Source organism: Lemur catta, chromosome 13, assembly GCF_020740605.2.
Source record: "Lemur catta isolate mLemCat1 chromosome 13, mLemCat1.pri, whole genome shotgun sequence".
Lineage (NCBI taxonomy): Eukaryota > Metazoa > Chordata > Mammalia > Primates > Lemuridae > Lemur > Lemur catta.
In genome coordinates this window covers 69,480,570-69,501,241 of record NC_059140.1, presented here as the reverse complement: position 1 = coordinate 69,501,241, position 20,672 = coordinate 69,480,570, and the positions used below count along the sequence as shown (strand labels likewise).

At 35.8% G+C, this 20,672-nt stretch overlaps 1 protein-coding gene across 7 annotated transcripts in view; it reads right to left on the bottom strand.

The window, feature by feature from the left end:
• Positions 1-20,672, bottom strand: part of TRPC4 (transient receptor potential cation channel subfamily C member 4) — a 166,133-nt gene that overhangs the window by 32,478 nt on the left and 112,983 nt on the right. For all 7 annotated transcript variants that reach the window (XM_045567646.1, XM_045567648.1, XM_045567649.1 and 4 more), the window contains 2 exons: positions 16,168-16,504; positions 3,279-3,418 (listed from right to left, as the gene is read on the bottom strand). In XM_045567646.1, coding sequence (XP_045423602.1) covers positions 3,279-3,418; positions 16,168-16,504 — 477 coding nt within the window. The remainder of the gene's footprint in view (positions 1-3,278; positions 3,419-16,167; positions 16,505-20,672) is intronic.

Here is a 20,672-nt window from a genome sequence, read left to right as displayed (position 1 = left end):
ATCTATCTTGTAGATCTTACCTTCTAAATTTTTCTCAAGTCCAATCTTCTATCAGTTCTCCCTATGTCCACTGCTCTATTTCAGGCACTCGTCATCATTTGAATCATTCTCTGCTTAAATATCATCAATGGATCCTCACCATTTATAAGGTAAAATTCAAGTTCTATAGAAAGATGTAGAAAGTCCTTCCCCTTCTCTCCCTGCCCCCATTTCCAGGATCACCCTGCGAAGACATTGAACTCGGCTTTATATACTCCGGACTTTTCCACATTGTGTGTTTTCTCTCTTGAATGCTCATTTGTGCTCATGAGCATGACAGATGCCCACTCACTATGTCTTCTATACATTTCCATGCTATTACAGTCAAGTTCAGTTCCTTCCTTGATGCTACCACATCCCCTGTTACAGACTTTATCACACTGTAAGATCCTTACTTATATGGATTTCTCTTTCATCTACCTGACTGTGAGCTACTTGAAGGCAGGGGCTACCTCTCAGGCATCTTTGTATTCTCAGTAACAAGATCAAAAGCTAATTTCTTAGTGTGCTCCAATAAATGCACATTGATTGAATTAGCTGCTTGATCAATATAATAGCTGTTTGCCTTATTTATACCAGATTCTATTTTTTTTTGCACAAAAACAAGGCAGCTTTTCCTAAAACAGTAATTTGTAAGTTATTAACAATTACCCTGAAAAAACTAAAGGCTAAAACAAAACTAAAGGAAGGAAGGATGAGTCAACAAATCAGCACAGCATCACAGACTCCCATGGTAAGTTCTCTTTTGATTATCATCATCAATTTACAGGTAATAAAATTGAGGACTACATTAAACAACTTGCCCCAAATCACACAGATTAGACACAGTAAAGGCAAGTGTGAGTCTAGAGCTCAAACCCTTTTTGAACTAAAATAAGCAAATGAGGAGACATAGTAAAGATATTACCTGTGGACTCAAAGTATATGAAGAAGGATGAGAAAGCAGGAGTCAAAGAAAAAGAAGAAAAACTAACATTGAGTGCTTACTCTGTAGCAGGCACTTTAAAGATATCAACTCATTTACTTCTCATACCAACAGCATAAGCTAGAGATCATAATTTTCCTTACTTTATGGATGAGACAAAGAGAAGTGAAGACACAGGTCCAAGGTCACTCAACTAAGAAGTGATAGGGGAAAGAAATGAGCCCAGGAAATGACTCTGAAGCACATGCCATTGAACATACCCACGCAACTCAAACACACATCGTACTAGAAGCAAATCACTCATAAAGAACATTTCATAATTTAGATTCACACTCATAGCTGAATTCCTATAACCAGTATATATGCAACTTATTTTCTGAACATTTCATGTTCCTTAGGTCATTGTCACCTGTGGTATTGCTGTGCATGACTCCATATCCTTTTCCTTCTTCCCTCTCCTCCTTCATTACTTGGGGTGAGTGAGCTTAATTCTAAACATAAAGCTTCCCTGTAGTATAAGGAACAGTGCTTAGATTTTAATAGTAAAATAGATTTTGCATATGTTGAATTCACAATATTTTAATTAAATTGAAATCCCGTATCTGAAAGTCTTGAGGCAAAAAAATACACAAGTATCCACTGACATATGTAAGTGTACTCACTACAATACGAGATTTCTTGTATATGAAACAGTATATGCATAAAAACAAATACCATATAAAGGTAATAAATACAAATGCTATATATCTTAACTGAAATATTGTCTCTAAGAAATGCATAATAGAAGTTTCTTTGGGACACAATCTGACACTTCCTTGAGCTGTTGAATAGGATTATACAACACAAAGCTCTTCGAAGTATCTTTCTTAGGTCAACTGCACCAGCATCACCTGGGAGTTTGTTAGAAATGCAAAAGTGGGCCTTGCCCTAGTACTCCTAATTTAAAATCTGTGGATGGTGTGAAGGAATCTGTGTTTTAGCAAGCCCTCCTCATCATTCTCATTTACCTAGAAGTTAGAGTAAAACTGTTATTGTCATATAATTCCATAATTTTATGATAACACAAGGCCACAAAAAACTTCACATGTACTACTTTTTAGTAGAAGGAGGTCTAAACAACTTTATAGATGTACCTAAGGATCACCACAGAGGAAAGGGGATTGAAGAGCTGTGCCCTTAATAACAGGTTGTCCACCTCCTACGTTAAGGTAGTATCTTTTGCTGTCTTAAACTCTTCAGGGTTATTAGCCTCAATGCATATAGATAAAATTACCAAGTTGTGTTTTCATTCTTAAAACATAGCTTGCTTTCCATAAAACTGATAGAAATTGCTTTTTCCTAATATTTTAGTGAACATTGGCAACATTTTACTTGAACAAATGCTGGAAACTATGGCCTTTTCAACTTTGGGCAGTTTTGATCCTGTCATAACTAAAAATTGCCCAAAGAGACTCAGGTCACTATTTTAAGAACTAGACTAAATGAGTAAGAGTTCATTAACATGTTAGCATTTTCTAGTTCAGATCATTAAATTGCATGAATTATTCATGTAACACCCAATTAAACATTCTTTGTTTTTTGCCAATTCACTAATCATTTTAAAATACTTTGTTTTCAAAGGAAAAGGAAAGAGGGAAAAGGAAAAACATAGAGTAGATAATCCTTTGGTTTAAAAAAAATCTCCCAAAGTACAAAATAATCCCAATTGTCATTGAAGAACAAAATGTTTTATGTAAATTATGTGGTTGGGGATAAGATTGATGTTGTACAAAATCTGGGGGAGGAATGGGTGTGTGAGATTTTAGGCACTGTCATATTGAATGGGATGAGGAGACCAATTATATTCTGCTGTAATTATATTAAACTATATTAGTTTAAACTGAAATAATAATTTCAATGCTTTGAAAGAGTAATATTTTGATCTGTCTATGAAATTTTATCTATTAGTTATAACTGATAAAAATAGATTTTGGTTGCCAAAATTTAAACAGTGTTTGGGGTGGAATATCATTAAAAATGGAAAGGATTAGAAACCAGAGTTGCTACTGTGAATAATTTTGCTATATTGTTCTATTTAGATGCAAGAAAATTGGATGAGAACTTCTGAGTGTTTATTGAAACTTGTTTTGTGATTATAGATTATGCATTATCTATGTATTTTATCCCTATATATCTATCAACAAAACCATGAGCTGATGAATTTCACATACAGATAAAGCTCTAGGTAACTTAATTAGTAAAAGTAATAGTATTTTGAAGGTATATCATTAATAATCAGAACTTACGCTTTATCAACAACAGAAATAACAGTTACCTTTACAAATGCAACAATTTTCAAGGATATTGTTGCTAAATATAAGGAGTTCATCACAAAATCCATTAGATTCCACCAATCATGGATGTAATCTTGAAGTCCACCGTCCCACATCTGTTTAATTTCTCCCCATATAAAACCTGCAATTATAGAAAGATTCACTGTAAGTATGATTTTCAGTCAAATCACTAAAAAAAAAAGACATATGCAGTTTAACCATTATAGATCTTGAAGCTCAAGAGATCATACAGTTACACTAGATACAACATGTATTTTTAATATGTAATAATATTGAGTCCCAGCCATGTTTTAAGACTTTCAGGACACTAAGAGAATTCTAGAAGATCCTGTTAAGGCAGCCTCACTTTTCTTTTATTCACTTGATAAATTCATAAGAATGTGCAGTTTTTAAATTAAACTGTAATTCCTCTAAAAGTATATATTTCTTTCATGGAAAATATAACATTTTCTTATAAGCAAATGCCTTGAGATATATTTTTCTTCCAAGTCAAAATGACTCCAATATTCATGAAAAACAGTATATCTAGCAAACATAAGTGGCTCAGACAATTAATCCGATTACCTTATTGTGCTTCTTTGAGTGGTTAGTGCCTTCAGAGACCTGATTTCAGTCTTGGAGAAAGGATGGTTATAACACTCACGATAATTCATTAAAAGATCTTACGTCTAGCAATCACTTCAAAGCTATATCCAGAGAAAATATAAATTCCTTTTCTTTATTATGGTCACATTTTAAATAGAAAATCCTTTATTTTCAAATTCTCTGAAGTACTTATAAAATATCAGTGTAGATTATTTTATTCTCATAATCTTATTAAAATTGTATCATTCTATTTCTAGAGCTTAATGATGAGGAGAGATATCAAAGTATCTAGAATCAGGAAATATTAAACGGATAAATATGATATTATAACTACATTAATACAAGCAAACAATGAGACTCCTTTAAGATAATAATGGCCTGCAACATGAAATGTATAATACTGAGTTGAATATCTGCTGAAGATGTAAAAATTTGGAAAAAGCATTGCCCGTACACTAAAAGCAAGAAAAACTCAGATTATAAAAATCATAACTTTTCACGCATTTATCAGAGACATGAGAAATATTTAGCAAACTGGCAAAGGGCCAAAATTGGGCTCCTTGGTGTGCTGACCCCTGTGGTGGTGGTTATATGACTGTACGTGTTTGTGAACATTTTTTGTCCCTGTATTCCCTTGAAAAACGTCGTGCTTAACTTAATTTGAATGCAGCAAAAATTATGAGATTGATGCTAATGAATGAAAATAGGGATAGATAAGAATAAATAAAAATAGTAAATATTATTGGAACATATTGATTATAGGTAATATATGCATTATTATGCATTTCTTTTACATTTTCTATATGTTTGAAAAATTTTATAATAAAACTTGGAAATGAAAGGGCAGTAGACATGATGCTCTATCATTATTTAGTGAAAACTTGTAATGGCTATTTAAAATTATCAATGAAGTTTTATTTTTAAATTTTAAGTTACATTTAAATTTATAACCCATGTGAGAACTGATTTCAGGTGAATTACTTATAGTGTATATTTTACAGTCTGCTGTGGACCACTGCTTTATTCTATTTTTGGTATTTACATCCTAGCTTCCCCTTTTAGGCTTCTTTCATAAATAAATCTCTCTTCAGAGGTCAGATAGGATTGCGGCATAATTTTCACCACCTCCATATTGAAGAAAAGAGTATATCAGAACTGAATAAGAAATGAAGTCTGCACTGGGTTTTAGAACTGGTAGGGAGCTTAAAACTGATTTTATCCAGTGAGGAAAAATGCTTGACAAACATAGAAATACTTCCCTCTCCCACACTCATGGAGCTTTTCCTGCTAAGGTAGGTACAGTCACAGAAACTGGCAGACAAGCACAGTCTACAAAAAGAAAACTGAGGCCCAAAGAAGCAGTTTGAACCAAAGAGGCACAGCACTAACTAATGCTATGCTGTTAGTTAATGGAGAAACCAGCACTTGATCTGAATCTCCTAAATGCAGAACGTTTAGAAAATATTTTCTTATTCTTGAGATTTTACAATGTAGTTTATCTGTTTTGTCTTCCTTGAAACTGCCAATTGCCAGAGATTAGAAAATATGTGCATGCAATAATTGATTGGACAAATGCATTTCAAGTTAATTTTTAGCAGAAGGCATAGTGATAAGACCTAGTATATGTAAGGTGAGTGAGGTGGCAGGCTCAACTCAACTAGCAATCAGCTTTGCAATCTTAGCCAAGTAGTCCAATCTTTCTAGGTTTCCATTATCTCACTTCAAAAAAAGAGAAGGGATTATACTACTTCTAAGAAGTATGATTTTACCCTAATTGTATAAATTTCCAGGCATTGCTTCTTCCTGTTCAGATTATCAAAATTTTGCTAAAATTAGTCATCACAATAGCTGCCATGAGAGATGAAAAAGTGTCTGGTACGAGAGAATACACACTTGCTTTGGTCTTCCCAGAAAGCAGAATTGGATCTTGATATGCAAAGTACGGAAAGACAGCTTCTGGCCCAATGTAAGGAAGAATTCTCTGGCAACTAGAGGGAGTGGCTCTAAAGCTGTCATGGATTATCCCGTGAGCTAGAGATTCCAATCCAGAACCGGTCTTCTGTCAGTTACATTCCAAAGAAATTCCAGCAATGAGTGTATGCAATATGGTCTATGTAATCTCTAAAGTTCATTCCAACTGGATGAATCTGTCATTCAGTTGTTTTTATTATATTTGTATGTATTATAAAGTAAAATATATTTTAAAGTACCTGTTAACCAATCAGAGCATTTATATTTTCTTACCCATTACCGATAGATTGCATTATCTCCTTACCAGCTTCTACTACACTGGAAAGCCAAATGTGATTATTAACAGTCGCCAAAACAGCTAACTTCAAATATTTTGTGGGTAGTTATGAAGAGGAAGAAGACACTCCAGCTAAGTGCTTCAGAGGGCAGAATGAGGGCTAGGAAGCAGGTATAAAGAAGTAGTTATGAGCTCAGTACAAGGCAGCATTTAACTTGAGAGTGAGTTCCTTACTATTAAAATATCTGAGCAGACTTTGTTCTTACTAGATGGGTTAAAGGAGATGAAACTTCAGTTGGAAGTTTAGACCAGATGACCTCTAAGGTATCCTAAGAAGACTAACAATAAAAACTCACAGTTCTGATATATTGTAGTTCCTTTGCAAGGCAAGGAAGAGACATTAAATCTGACTTCTTGACCACCCAAAATCTTATCTTACTTCTGACCTTTGAAAGGCACAATTGTATGGGATAAAACAGAGATCCTGATAAAATCAGGAACTCATGCCATCATTTTTTTTTTTTTACTTGAGCCATAGACAAAACTGCCAATCAATGCCTGATGGGGAATGGGTTGGGCTTTTTTGTTTTGTTTTGTTTTTTAAGCTCTAGATTGAAGTGTCACTTCATAGAACTCCAGTCACCACATACCTTTTTGGTGGCTATTAATTTCTATTTGTTATGAGCATGTTAGTGAAATGCCAAGTTTCATATGTTCTGAAACATTCACTGAATTTTTGAAGAAACAAGCTTTTAGAAAAACCAGAGGGTGCTATTAACTAAATGAAAAATGCATCCGGATAGTAAACTATTCATGGTAACTAAAAAGCCTGAAGAGAACAAAGCTTAAGGGAGCGTCTGTCACAAAATGTTTGTCCTGTTCCCATAATGGGAACATTTCAAAATTGCTCTTTGCTGTTTATAAAAAGATGCCATGATTTCTCAGAGTCGTGGTGGAGGCCTAATTACAAGCATTGATGTCAAGGCTGTGGGGACCAAGGAAGGAAAGATCACAGTGCAAATGAGTCAGAGAACTTCCTTTTAAAAATATTTGTGGATGCCTGGAAGTTTTTCCTATTTTTTTCCCCTACCTTTCCCATAACAGTTTTCATGCATGGCTGTTTGAGGGTTCTGTTGTACTAACCTCCTAGCCTGTGAAGCTGGTTGTGAGGATGAGATGGAGTAGGCGGTGCTCATATGCCACATTGAACAGCCCCAATGACATGTGACAAACGTGTAGCTCTGCAAACAGATCTCTCATCTTGCCCTTTCTGGCTGTCCCTACTTGCACAAATAATAAACAACAACCCCAAACAAAGAGCAAGTCACCTGGTCACCTATGGCAACCTCCAAGGGTCTGTTATTTAAGCCCAAAAGCTGTTGGGGGTCTGACCTTCTAGTCTGTTCATAGAATCCTGAGCTCCATGTTAAGGCACCAAATCAATGAAGATAAAAAGAACACAAAGAATTCTTCCCTGCCGGAATTTTGTTTTGTTTAATTTTTTGATTTTCAAACCAAACATAGTCTCTAGTCAAGATTCTGTTTCTGTTCAAAGCGAAATTTAAATGAGCTGTTTGACTCAGAGACTCACATCATGCTGGACCCCTCAGAGGCACTCAGTTAAGGGGCAGCTCCTGCCATCTCAGCATTATATTTAAAACCCAAACAAAGACAAAGACAAGGGCGCCAAGTATCCACTTTCTGAAGAAAGCTTGCAGAAAATTATAGCCCAACCTTTCCTTCTAGGGCTTACCAAAGGGCATCAGAATCATACCTACTATGAACCACTTCCCCCTCCAACCCTGTGGTCTATGCAGGGAGAACACAGGGAGACCGATGGTGAGAGGACCACGGGGGTAGGTCAGTGCAGTTTTGTGCTAAGAAGGAATACTAGAGGAGAGATGAGGTGCCTACTCCCCAATATTACTGTCAAGTGATCGGGACTCCAAGAACGGCCCTCTTAAAGCCGGGGAATTCCTACAAGGAGAAACTGCTCTCTCACTCCCTGCTGGGGCATCTGCTTGGGAAATTGGCTTACTCATCTCCCCTTGGGTCTAGCTCATCAGGGAAAATAGAAACACAGTGGGGCTTGGCAGTAGGGCAGCCTATGGCAGCCTGACCTCCTGCCATTTGAAGTGACAAGGTTCTGTGATGGCTCTTGTAGGGTAAATGAGGATTACAAGAAAAGGCTGAGTTTGAGCCTTCTTGCCGGGACTCAAGAGGGACTTGTTAGGGTCACAGGACCCAAACGGGGACTGGGAGAGGCCAGGCAGGGTTGAATCTCTGATTCCATTGCATTGTAGAGGCACAACAGGGGCCTCAAAGAACACCCACATACCCCTCGGTAGAGTCGGCACGTCAAGGCCAGTCACACAGGCTAGTTAGCAAGAGCCAGAGATGCAGGACAATCAACCAAGAAAGGGCTGTGACTAGGGTACCAGTTAAGTAATGAAGACATTTAACTTCTGTAATTCCTCTTCCCTAAAGCAACAGGAATAGAAACAACATTAAGAGTCTGTGTCCCTCCTTCCATTCTAGTATTGGAGTTGTGGGATGAGCAAAAGATGGACAATTCCAGGTCCTTCAAGCTATGGGTCAAGTCTTTGTTGGGAAGAGAAGATATTCAAACTGATTATAAGATTCAAGTTTTAAGCTGAACTGGGCCTACTATTAAATAATTCAAAATTTCGGGAAATTTATGATATCTAATGGTAATATCATTAAGGAATGAAGAAAGGATATTTGATATAAGGTAGCTGGAGAGAGTGATTAGAAGTAAAACTGTTTTTTTGTTTAGATTCTAATGCAGTTGAAACTAATATGAATTTGAAATTTTCATGAAATTTGACTTCCAGAATTGCTTCTCAATTTTGAACATTTAAAATACCTTTTGAATTTCTAAACCAGCCAACCATAATCTGAATTTTTCAAAAGAATCCACAGTAATTATAGTTTTAGTCAGTAGACTGTACTTCATAGAACATTGACATAAAGGGACAGTGAATGCTTAAATATTCTTAGTTTGAAGACATCTAAAAACGCCTCAACCACTATGGTTTTGACACCATTATTTTAACATTTAGAGAAAAAAAAAACTAGGAATATACAATTAAGGAAGTACATATTTTCAAAGTTTATCAAAAAAGGATGCCATGTTAGTTTCAGAGTAAGACTATAATGTAGAACTTTGGAATTCCAGATCACTTGATAGCTTATGACCTAAATATGGTTACTTAAAAATCAAGTGAGATGTTTCTATCAATGCAGTAGCATTCTTTTTATAGTATTTCTGTTGAATTTAAAATTTTCCATGAAAACTAAGAAATAGAATGCTTATGTAGATGGGAACATGATGAGTAAATATTTTTCCATGTCTTTGCTCAATATAAAGTTTGAATGAGTGAATATCAATTTTTTCACTATGAAAATTACCACTTTCTACTTAATATAAACTTCTTAATTTCTCTCTCTCTTTCTCTTTTTTTATAGAGACAGAGTCTCTCTGTCACCCAGGCTGAAGTTCAGGGACACAATCATAGCTCACTGAAGCTTTGAACTTCTGAGCTCAAGTGTTTCTCCTGTCTCAGCCTCCTGAGTAGCTAGGTGAGCTCCTCCACACCTGGGTAATTTTTTAAAAAAATTTTTGGGGAGATGGTGTCTCTCTTGCTTGCCCAGGCTGGTCTCAAACTTCTAGCCCCAAGTGATCCTCCCACCTCAGCCTCCCAAAGCAGTGTGATTACAAGTGTGAGCCACCACACCCAGCCTAATATTTCTAAAACAAATATGTCCAAAGGAAATATATGTATCTCTTTACATTTTCCTGAGCACCCCCTACACACACACACACACACACACACACACACACACACACACACACACACAGCAATAACAAATTTGAAAATTAATAATGTCCTTGAAGAAAGGAAATTTAATGTTAGGTCTTAGCAATTAATACATGAAAGCAAAAAAAAAAAAGAAAATGTCTCTATGTCATATCAAAAGACTTTTCTTTATTTCTTGGAATAGATTGCTTCTTTCAGGATTAGAGAGCTATATGACATTTTAGATTGGAAACAGGCAGTGACGATAGAGTGGTGTGAGGGTGGTGGTAGTGATAGATTTGGCAGGTTGGCAAACGTGATCCTCAATAGCAGATCACATCAGATGTGCCTTTTCAAGAGCATTACACCTTTACTGAATCAGAAACATGGTCCACTCAAATTTAACCTGTGTGAAAATCTGAGTGGACAAACAGAGGCAGAGAAGTCTCAGTATGGAGACCAGGTGCCTAGCCTGGTTTTGCTTCCTTTCCTTCTGCTTCTCACACTTCTGGGGCAGTGTCTTGTAGAGGATGAAGGCTCTAGCTCTGGAGTTACACTGACTGGAGTTTGAATCTAGTATTTATCACTTGTCAGCTTCTTGATCCTGGACAAGGGATCTAATTTCTCTAAGTCAGTTTCCTCAGTGTGAATTGAGATATTAATATCATTTATTATGGCTAAATGGAATACAGTTACTGGGAGGTTCAAACAAGAACATGCATTTAAATAAATCACTCAGCACAGTGCCTAATTTTTTTAGTTCCTACCCTTATTACTACTACTACCATTTGCTATTCTGAACTAATGGAAACTAACTCAAGCATCCCTCTAGTTTTTTACTTTGACCCTTACTTTTCTGGTATCAGGCCCCTCTTTTCCTATCTTTTCCTTTCTTGTCTTAAGCCACATGAACCATGTTTCCGAACACTCTCTGAAGGCCTGTAGATTTCAATTTTGGTTTATCGGACTTGTATTGCATTGTTATAGCCTAAAAGAGTTCATTTTATCTCCAATAAAGAAATCATTTACTTAGCTTTTGTAGGTGCCCACAAAACAATTTAAATTTTAAAAATATTGCAGTCTCCATAAAGATGACCTTGAAATGTTTTTTCCCACAGATAAACAGGAAAATGAGGATCATATATCATACTGCAATGATTATCTGATTTCCTTGAAAATTAAAATATTCATTTAAAATTAGTAAATAGATATTCTGCAGCTGTGTTTGTCTGTATGTGTCTGAAGTTAGTTTGCTGAGATTATTTGGGCACCTTGCTGAGGAGGGGAGTGGGGAAAGCTATAGGCTTGTTTCTCATAATTGCAAGGGTATCTTTGGGGGGATACTTAAGGAAATGAGTAATTCAGGGCTGAAAGTACAAGCACCTGAAGCCACATGAGCTTAATGACTTCAGACAAAAGATGAAGACATGGTCACAAGAAAGGAAGAATATATTTGTATAGGACTGTTTTTCTTTAGATAAAAATGTGATCATCATTTTTTATTTTACATCTTCAATTTGAAAGGCCTTGTCGAAATGTTCAGACTTGTTAATATCAACCTTTTAAGACATACGCATAGAAAATAAATCATGGAAATGAGAGACCAATTTTGTTAAAGAAAAATTGCTAAATAAGTCTGTGTCACAAGCAAGATGTATAATCCGGATATTATGAGCGATTCTTACTTTATGCCTAGGAATTCAATAGAAGCTATTTTTAACAGAGCGTAGATCTCCTGCTATGGTACATCTTTTCCTCAGTTCACCCTTCTCATCACCATGCTCAGAGCGCACAGATTCTCACACTGGCTAAGGGTGGCATCTTCTCGGGCATGCCCACAATGCCAAGTCACTTCAGTAGCCCTATTGCGTTCTTATAGGAACAAAGTTATTTCCTGCTTTATTCATAGGACAGCCTTCATCAAAGTTCTACTTATTTTATGAAACATGGTATCAACTTCATAATGTTTTGCTAAGCTGATGATGTAAGTCTGCATTCTATATATGCATGCATTTTTTGTGCAAGAGGATTAAGCTATAACACAAGTTTGTTGCAATTGAGTTATAATGGATTCTGAGGAAAAATCCAAACTGGGTTTTGGGAAGGCAGGAGCACTAGCATCCAAAGGTTTTTTATTTTTTTTTCTTCCCTATTTTACTCCGTATTATCTCCAGAAACAAATGGCATGTGTTTGTGGACTGCTGCTATAATTTAGATGGATTCTTATAATGCACACTACACATATAACATGCTTTATTTAGTTTGCATGTTGTTTTTGTAAAAAGAAATTTCTCATATGAATATTCTATTCATTTCATATTCCCAGTATTTTATGTTACAAATCAAACCCTGAATAAGTTAAGATCTTCAGAACATAAAAGTCTCTGATCCTCTGGCCCCCGGCTCCTTCCAGCCCATCTTTCAGTCTTCCCAATGGCACTTTCTCTCCAGGTACCTGAAAAGTATAGCTCTGTTATCAGGCCCATAGGAATGCTTGATCTAACTATTGTTTACTTTTTACTGTAGCTTAAATGGGTAATTTGACAGTCTGAGAAGGATGTTGGTGTCTATCTGTCTGGAATTTACCTATCTGTTGAGAGAGTTCTAACAGAATTGTCCATGATTAGTTTTCTCCACGGGTAAGAACTATACATCACAATGACTAAAATCCTAAGTTTGATCCCTGTATGAGGCTCTTGGATTTCTTTCTCATATGCTAAAGTTCATCCTGACAGCAAAGATCTGCAAGAAGAACTCTTGAGGCTGTTTGATGAGAGAGAATAGGGTTGATGACCTTCAATACAAGCAAGTGTGAAGTAAAAAAATTTCAAAAAGCTTCACAGAATGATGAGTTACAACTTATCAATGACACCACAGCACAGGGATAGAAGAGCCATTGTGAACTGCTTTCTAAAGATATAAAACACAATAGATTTCAATTTAAATAGGCAACAAAATGTTGAACTTCAACAGGAAAGATGTTGAAAATAACACAGAAACATTTTGTCATTGCACTAAATCACAGGATAACTGGATCTAACTATGAAGCTAAATACAGTTCTTATTGCTGAAATACAGCAAAGAATATGAAACAACAGAAGAAATTCTCAAGAAAAAACATACTTCTTAAGAAAAAAGGGGATGATTTGAAAGGCTTTAAAGTTAGAGAATTTTTCTACTCAGAAAAAGTGAAAATTTAGGATACAAATAATAAAAAATCAAAAGTCTTTTTCTTGGGATAAACAAAATGAGAGGTATCAAAATGATACCTCATAGAGTCTCATAGATTCTACACCCCCTGAAAATGGGAACACCCCCTGAAAATGATAGAAAGGTAAATTTAGTACAGATAAAAAAGTATTACTTTACACAACAGGTAGCTCACAGAGGTGACATGGGTTGAAAATCTAAGTGAGTTCAAGAAGATTTGAGAAAAACCCATAAACAAAGTTCTAATCTCTCTTTGGGACAATTAACATGATGGGGGACATACTTATAAGCCACATCATTTCCATAAGTTGTTCAGTCTTGTTATTACAAATCTGGAACCTTGCAATGGATGAACTATGACATGTCCTGCTAAGGGACTTGTGGGCACTTACTTTAGCAGGTGGCAGCACTTGGTGAGAAAATACAGAAGATTCATTAATATAGTCACCAAATACCAAATCAGACCATGCCTTTTTGTCTAAATCACACTTTTGGTAAAAGGCTAAAGCATTCCTACCTTGATGTCTTTAACCCTCCTCTCCTTCCTGCACCGCCCCCCCCCCACCTGCAAAAAGATAAATTTTCTCTGACTTAATAATGGTAGCTCAGCAGACAGGATGATATAATAGAATTCAGTGGGACTTCAGATGTCATCCACTCTAAATCTTTCATTTTATAGATGAAGACACTGAAAATCCTGAGAGGTTGTAACCACCTATAATTTCTTAGTGGTAGAACCTGCGCATGTATTCAAGTCCAGGGCTTTTCCCACAATGGCCTAATAGCATAGAGCACACTTCTCATAATCATGGATCTAGAGAAGCACCTAGAACTCACACATAGACGCAAGGCACTCACAATTCACCAGACTTAATGAACAATATAGCTGTTTTCACAAATCTATCTTATATAAAACACTCTTTCCTCATGCCCTGTTATTTAAGCAAGATGATCATTCACATGAATTTTTTTTTGATTCCAGGAAATCTCTTTTCATCCTAAAAATTTTCACATAAATTAACTCCCTGCAGTCAGGATACCTTGAGAAAATGTTGCCTTTGGCAGATATTTTTCTCAGCTGGAATTATAATTCTCACAATTAAATCTATACCTTATTTAACCATTTATCTGTGGTTTGAGTGTAGTTTCTTCTAGCCAACATTCAAGAAATATTCTGTTACAAGTCTAGTGTGTAGCAGGCAGCCAATGATTGTTTTCATTGTATAAGTTTGGATCTTCTTTTTTTTATTTGCAATTTTATGACATTATGTCACATATATATTTGTTTGCTTATTACTCATTTCCTTCAGTAAAATTTAAGCTTCATAAGGGCTAGGACTTTTTTTGTTTGTTTGTTTATTTGCTGTTGTTTTACTTTTGTATCACTATCACACTGCGATGTACTTGCTGCTTAGAAAGCACTTGATTGTACAAAGGAAAGATTGGCATACTTTATCTGTTTGTGCTGTATTATATCTATAGTATTTTTCAAAATGAAATGTTCTGTATTTCATTTTGGACATCAGAAATTTTAGATATTCAATGTAAGTTACCCATAATGGGAAACTAAACCTCTTAAACAATTCTGTAATAATTGTTCTAAAAAATTTTTCTATGAAGAAAACTCCATTAGGAATACATTCCTAATGAGGGATATTTAATTTAAATGAGTCAGGGTCATTTTATCTTTAATGTCAACTGCAATGTCATAATTATTTTATTCCAAAGGGCACTTACAGATTACTTAAATTTTTTTAAATTTAAGCTAGATCACACTTTATGTACTTCTGATTAGTGAGAACTTACCCCATTTTAAAGTTCACTTGAGAATGTTTTCTTTCCAGTAACATATGTAAAACATCAAATACTGTCCCTATGAACTTTTCTTATTGCCAGTACTTAAAGTACAGTTCTTATAATCTTTAAAATTGAAAATACATCTATCTCAGATTCAGATAGTTTGCCCTTTTGTTTTCTGCCTTATTCTCATTTTATAGTCTCTTCAGCAGTTTTGATAGTTAATCCAAACTGATCATCTGAGACTATGAATCAAGAAATTTGTCACATATTTTCTAATTGCTAAATGACGAGATGGAGATGATACCAGAGAGGTTTAAAATGATGAGCTAAATTGAGAAAATGTGATTTCTCAGCAAACCACAGTATGATAGAGGAAAGAATAATTAAAATGTTAAGTTTAACCATGGCTACAATAAAAAGAGGAAAGGAAAACAAGGTTTTCACTATTTACTGTAAGGTTTTCTGCTTTACGATGATTTGCTGCAGATCTGATACAATTTTCTTTCTATGACAAGAATAGAAAGAGAATGGAGGATGTCCTTTTGTTTAATTTCCTATTATTTTGACTTGCTATAGAATTAAAAGATAAATTTAAATGCATTGATTTTTTTTAAAAAGGTTGTGTTACTTTATGTATATAATCACTAATTCTTCAGAGTGATTTTTTTTTTTTTTTGAGATAGGGTCTCACCCTGTCACCAGAGCTAGAGTACAGTGGCATCATCATAGTTCACTGCAACCTTAAACTCCTGAGCTCAAGCAATCCTCCTGCCTCAGCCTCCCAATGTGCTGTAATCAGGCATTAGCCACCGCACCCGGTCTCTTCAGAGTGATTTGTACTTTCTTTTAGAAGGCTTATCTATTAGGAATTAGAGTGAATATTTATATATGGCCAATGTGACACCTTGAAAAGCTTTAATAAACAAACAAACAAAAACTCAGAGGAATCATTCGTGGAACATAAAGTCACTAAAATCTGGACTTCTAAAACTTAAGGTTACATTTCCTAGGGTACATTTTGGAGCAGGTGCACTGCAGCTTGTAAAATATTTATTTAGCTTTGGGGATTAGGTCTTGGAGCTTCAATGGTCAGAACCTGTTTTAAACAGTCCTATGTCCCGAACGTTAATGAATATTATTTTCTGAGCAACAAAATGCCATGGCAGTAACACGTTTTTATTATATTTTCTATAGTAACACATTTACCCAGGACCCACGGTAATATCATCCACTCGACGATGGTTGGTGGTGGCCCTTGCCTGTTCAAGTCTGACCTGTCGATGTGCTGAGAAGCAAGCAGCAGCAGGAACAAAAAAGTCAAATAGGATGCTGTGTGGCAGATAAACTTGATAAATGGCTTTCTTATGAACAGTCCCAGTGGGCTTTTAGGAGCTATCAGGTAGCACACAGAGAAGACGGGAAAAAGAAGTCCTATTATGAAACATGTCACCATCTTCACTGCCCAGTGTCTTCTCCTCCAGCCTGGAAACTCATCGTACCAGCGAGATGCCAGCAGCTGTTGACAATTGGGCTGGGCAACAAACTAAACCAAAAGGAAAGGAAAAGGGAAAGTAAGTCAGTGTTACATGTAATGGCTTCAGTTCATCAATAAGAACAACAGTCATCTTTAAAGACAGAAGTTCTGTTGCACATAATTTTATATTTGAACCCTCAAAGAGCTTTAAGTCATTCTGTGAATAAAGCCCGTATGATGAATATTTATTATGGCCAAGGCACAGGGCTATGTGCTCAGTGAGACACAACTGAAGTCAGAATACTATGGCTGCCCTTGAGGAAGCAAAATCAGAACTAGGGAATGGGAACATAAATAGGATATGTTGATAAGTGGGCAAAGCAGTCCACAAAGATACACAATAAAATATATATAAACACATATTTAAGAATACATGAATGTGGCTGTTTCTTGGCTTAGTGGTTATTTCTTGGTTACGACATTACACTGGATTGCTATTTTTATATTTGTGTGTACTTTCAACATTTTCTGTAATAAGCATTATTACATTCACCATCAGAAAAGATAAATATATTTTTAATCGGGTTGAGGCAATAAGAAAAGCACATGAAAGAATATTATGATCACCGGAATGTAAATTGTCATAGCTTAATTTAGTAGAACCAATGCAAATAACTTACCTAAGTGTAACCGATTACCACCTACAAAACATTTCACAAATATGACATCATTGTATCCTGACAATGTGTTTGAGATGTAGCATAGACGTTACTTACTCTGTTTGAAAAGTGAGGACAGGAGGAGTTATAAGACATCACTAGATTTATCTAAGGTTGCATATCTAGTAAATGATAAATGATGAGATGTTTGAATATATGGTCCAGGATTTTTTTTGCCTGCAAACCACCTTTCTCATTGGTATTGGTAGCTAAGCAATATATGAATTAAGAATAAATTTTCTCTTCCAGATGGAATGGTCCAGGAATGCTTCCCAGTGGGCATATTTGCATAAGCAGAAAAGGGAGAAGAAGGCAACCCAAGGCAAGGTATGGTGGGAAAGCAATGGCATACCCTGGTGAGAAAGTGTGCAGTGGCTTTAAAAGATGCCCTATGGGTAGATTTGATTGAAGTAGAAGTTTACATTCCATGCAAGAGACTTGAAAAAGTTCTGTTGGCATCATAAAATAGGCTTACTCATTAGGCAAACTTAATACTTGTGTCCTTTCATAGCACCAGTGGGGTCCGCTCCCCGACACTCCACATTTCCTATTTTTCTTCTTCGGTTCTAAGCCGAACTTTAGGCAAGACATTTTTCCTTTCTTTCCGGCCCCTGCCCCAAGAGACAGAATCTTGCTGTGTTGTTTAGGCTGGAGTGCAATGGTGTGATCTTAGCTCCCTGCAGCCTTGAACTCTTAGGCTCAAGTGATCTTCCTGCCTCAGCCTCCTGATTGGCTGGGATTACAGGTGTGATGACCGCACCTGGCACCTTTCTCTTTTTTGATGGCAAGCAAGCAAGCAAACCCTAGGTAACTGAAAGAATGCCCTGTCTGGGGATGAAAGAAGAAAATAAGATGACGGATTTAAAGAGCAATTCTATGGTTGATGTGTTCAACTATACAGATTGGTTAAATAATGGTTTCTAATGCAACTGTCTAGTATACCTACTCATCAAAGTATATAGTGGATGAAAAATATGTAATAAATTGAATTAAGTTTATGATAATAGCTTAAGTAAATACAGATAAAAAATAAAGCAGCATGTCTTCAAGGCTGGGGTAATGAGGCTGTCTTCATTATCTTGTATGTAATTTATTTAATAAATTTAAAGCTCCATGAACAGTACAGTTAAATTTTATAATCCAAAGAATATCTTTTCTTGACACAAAGAGTGCTATAGATCATTAATAAGCACTGTTCTTTGCAAGAGTTTATTTTCCCCTTCACATTCCTTCACATCAGCATTTCATAAACAAATCATAGTCTACCATCTTCTTTTTATTTTTTTCATTCCCCATGGAATAGAATATTCTTAAAGTATTAGAATTCAGTGCAGCTTAAAAGCCTTACCAGGAGGGAGTTCAAGAAACCTATGGAAAATGCAAAATATAACAATCAGTTGCTATAATCTTATTAGTCTTCACAAATTGAAGAAACACTCTAAGGGACTAAGTAACACATTTCATACATGCAAAAAAGTAAAACAAAGGTATGTACTTTATTCAATGCGGTCTAAGTGAAGGTGTAGGACTCATAAACTCTGTCCTTCTGGCCAAAATCCAATTAGAGCATGGGGCACCCAGGGCAATTGAACAAAGAACTTTACTGGGAGCATTTAAGGTTTGTTTGGATAAATATTTCTTCTGCCTAATACACATATATAGACTGTGTTAAATTACCTAGAAAAAACAGATAGTTTAATCCTCATAGAACACCTACCATTGCCAAGTGCTAGGTTAGCTTTGATTTTTCATTTCTGCTTTTTCTTAAAAGTACTTTTTCATTAACTATTGGAAAGTACACACCTGTGCTTAGTAAATGACCAGTGTAGAAAATTTTATATTGTGTACGACACAGGGAGGCATCTGTAGAGGTAAAGATCAGAGAGGGGACCATATAAGAAGAGCAGGAGTGAGTGTGACACATTCCCCAAATGTGGATATTATTTGGCTAAAGATTTGCTCTAATCATAATATTGAGGTAACTCAGTTTTACATCACTTTCCACACCTGCTCTCTACTTGTCCAGACCAGCATTCCCTAAATTGTATCCCATTAATTAATAGATTTTTCCATTAAAAATGAGTTTGGTGGTGAAATCAGTTACCAAATTGAGGATTAAAATAAACTTTTATATTCTAGGACTTTTCAGTCTTTAATTGCTAAAGTAGGTTAAATTGATTCAATTATGTCATGCATTCTCCTCCTTCCCTCCCTTCCTTCCTTCTGTCTTTTCCTCCTTCCATTCCTCCCCTTTCCTTCTCTGTGTCTTTTTCTCTTTGTCTGTCTCCTTTTCTGTCTGTCACTTGGATTATTTAGAGTAGTGCTCAGCTTTATCCCAACCCCTTCTGAGGGACACCCCCAGAAAGGGGTCACCTGACTCTTTGACAGTAGCCACTGGGCCATTCCAGCAAAGCCTTCTCCAGATGGGCCCACACATTGCCTGCTGCACACAGGGGGCCTGCAGCTCCTGCCTCCCCTACTCCATCTTTCTGGTGCACAATGAGTCACAGGAACTACCAACTTCTGCACCATTCCAGGACTGGGGAAAGTGGGGTTTGTTTTTAGGCAGACTTTATTATAGCCCCTCTCTCCCTATAGTTGTTGGCCAATTCCCTCATAACTCTTGTCATCACATTAAAATTTATATTATTATAAAACATTAAAAATATTCAAATTCACATTTGTACCATGCATTTATAAAAGATACTGTGAAAAAAATTTTAAAAACTTCCCATCCCTCCGTTTCAATAACCTTTAAAAAGTTTTAAAAGGCTGATGTCATGATTATTTATAGAATCACTGAGTCATGGGATTCCAAATATTGAAGACACGGTGAAAACTATTGAATTTAATCCCCTCTTTACAAATAAGGAAAGTGAGATCCAGTGTCAATGATTTAAAAATAACTACTTGAAATGCTAAAACCTCAAAACATAAAGGCAACAATGAAAAGGATGATGAGGAGAAAGAGGATAAAGCTGAAAAGTTTATCAAACAAAATAAAGCCAAATAAATAAAAATTTCATCACTCACAGGGAGGGATTGAAAATACTACCTGTACATGGACAAAGTAAGCAGAAAATAATTTAAAATTAATGCATCCCTGCTAATTAAAATAACTTGATCAGATTTACTTGGTATTTGTCCTTTCTTCATCTTTTCAGTTTTTCAATATATTTTTCAAATTTAAAAATCCATACCCAAAGTTCCAGTTGTGGCAGTCTGTATAAGAGCAAAATCTAGATTCTGGGAACAACCATTTGGCTACTTTATCCATCTTGACTAAGTCAGATAGTTACGTGGGAGTCTTAAATTGACTGCTGGCCGATTACAGAGTTGAAACTTTTGCATTGATTGTTTTACAGCGATTTACATAAGGACAATCTGATTCCTGAGCTCAAAAAGGACCACAAATTCATATACATGCTAGTTTCCTCTGGGTATTACTGTTTATTCTTTATCAATTCAAAAATAAGCTGTATTTTTTAGGGGGGAGGAGGTTATTTCCTCTGCCCAGG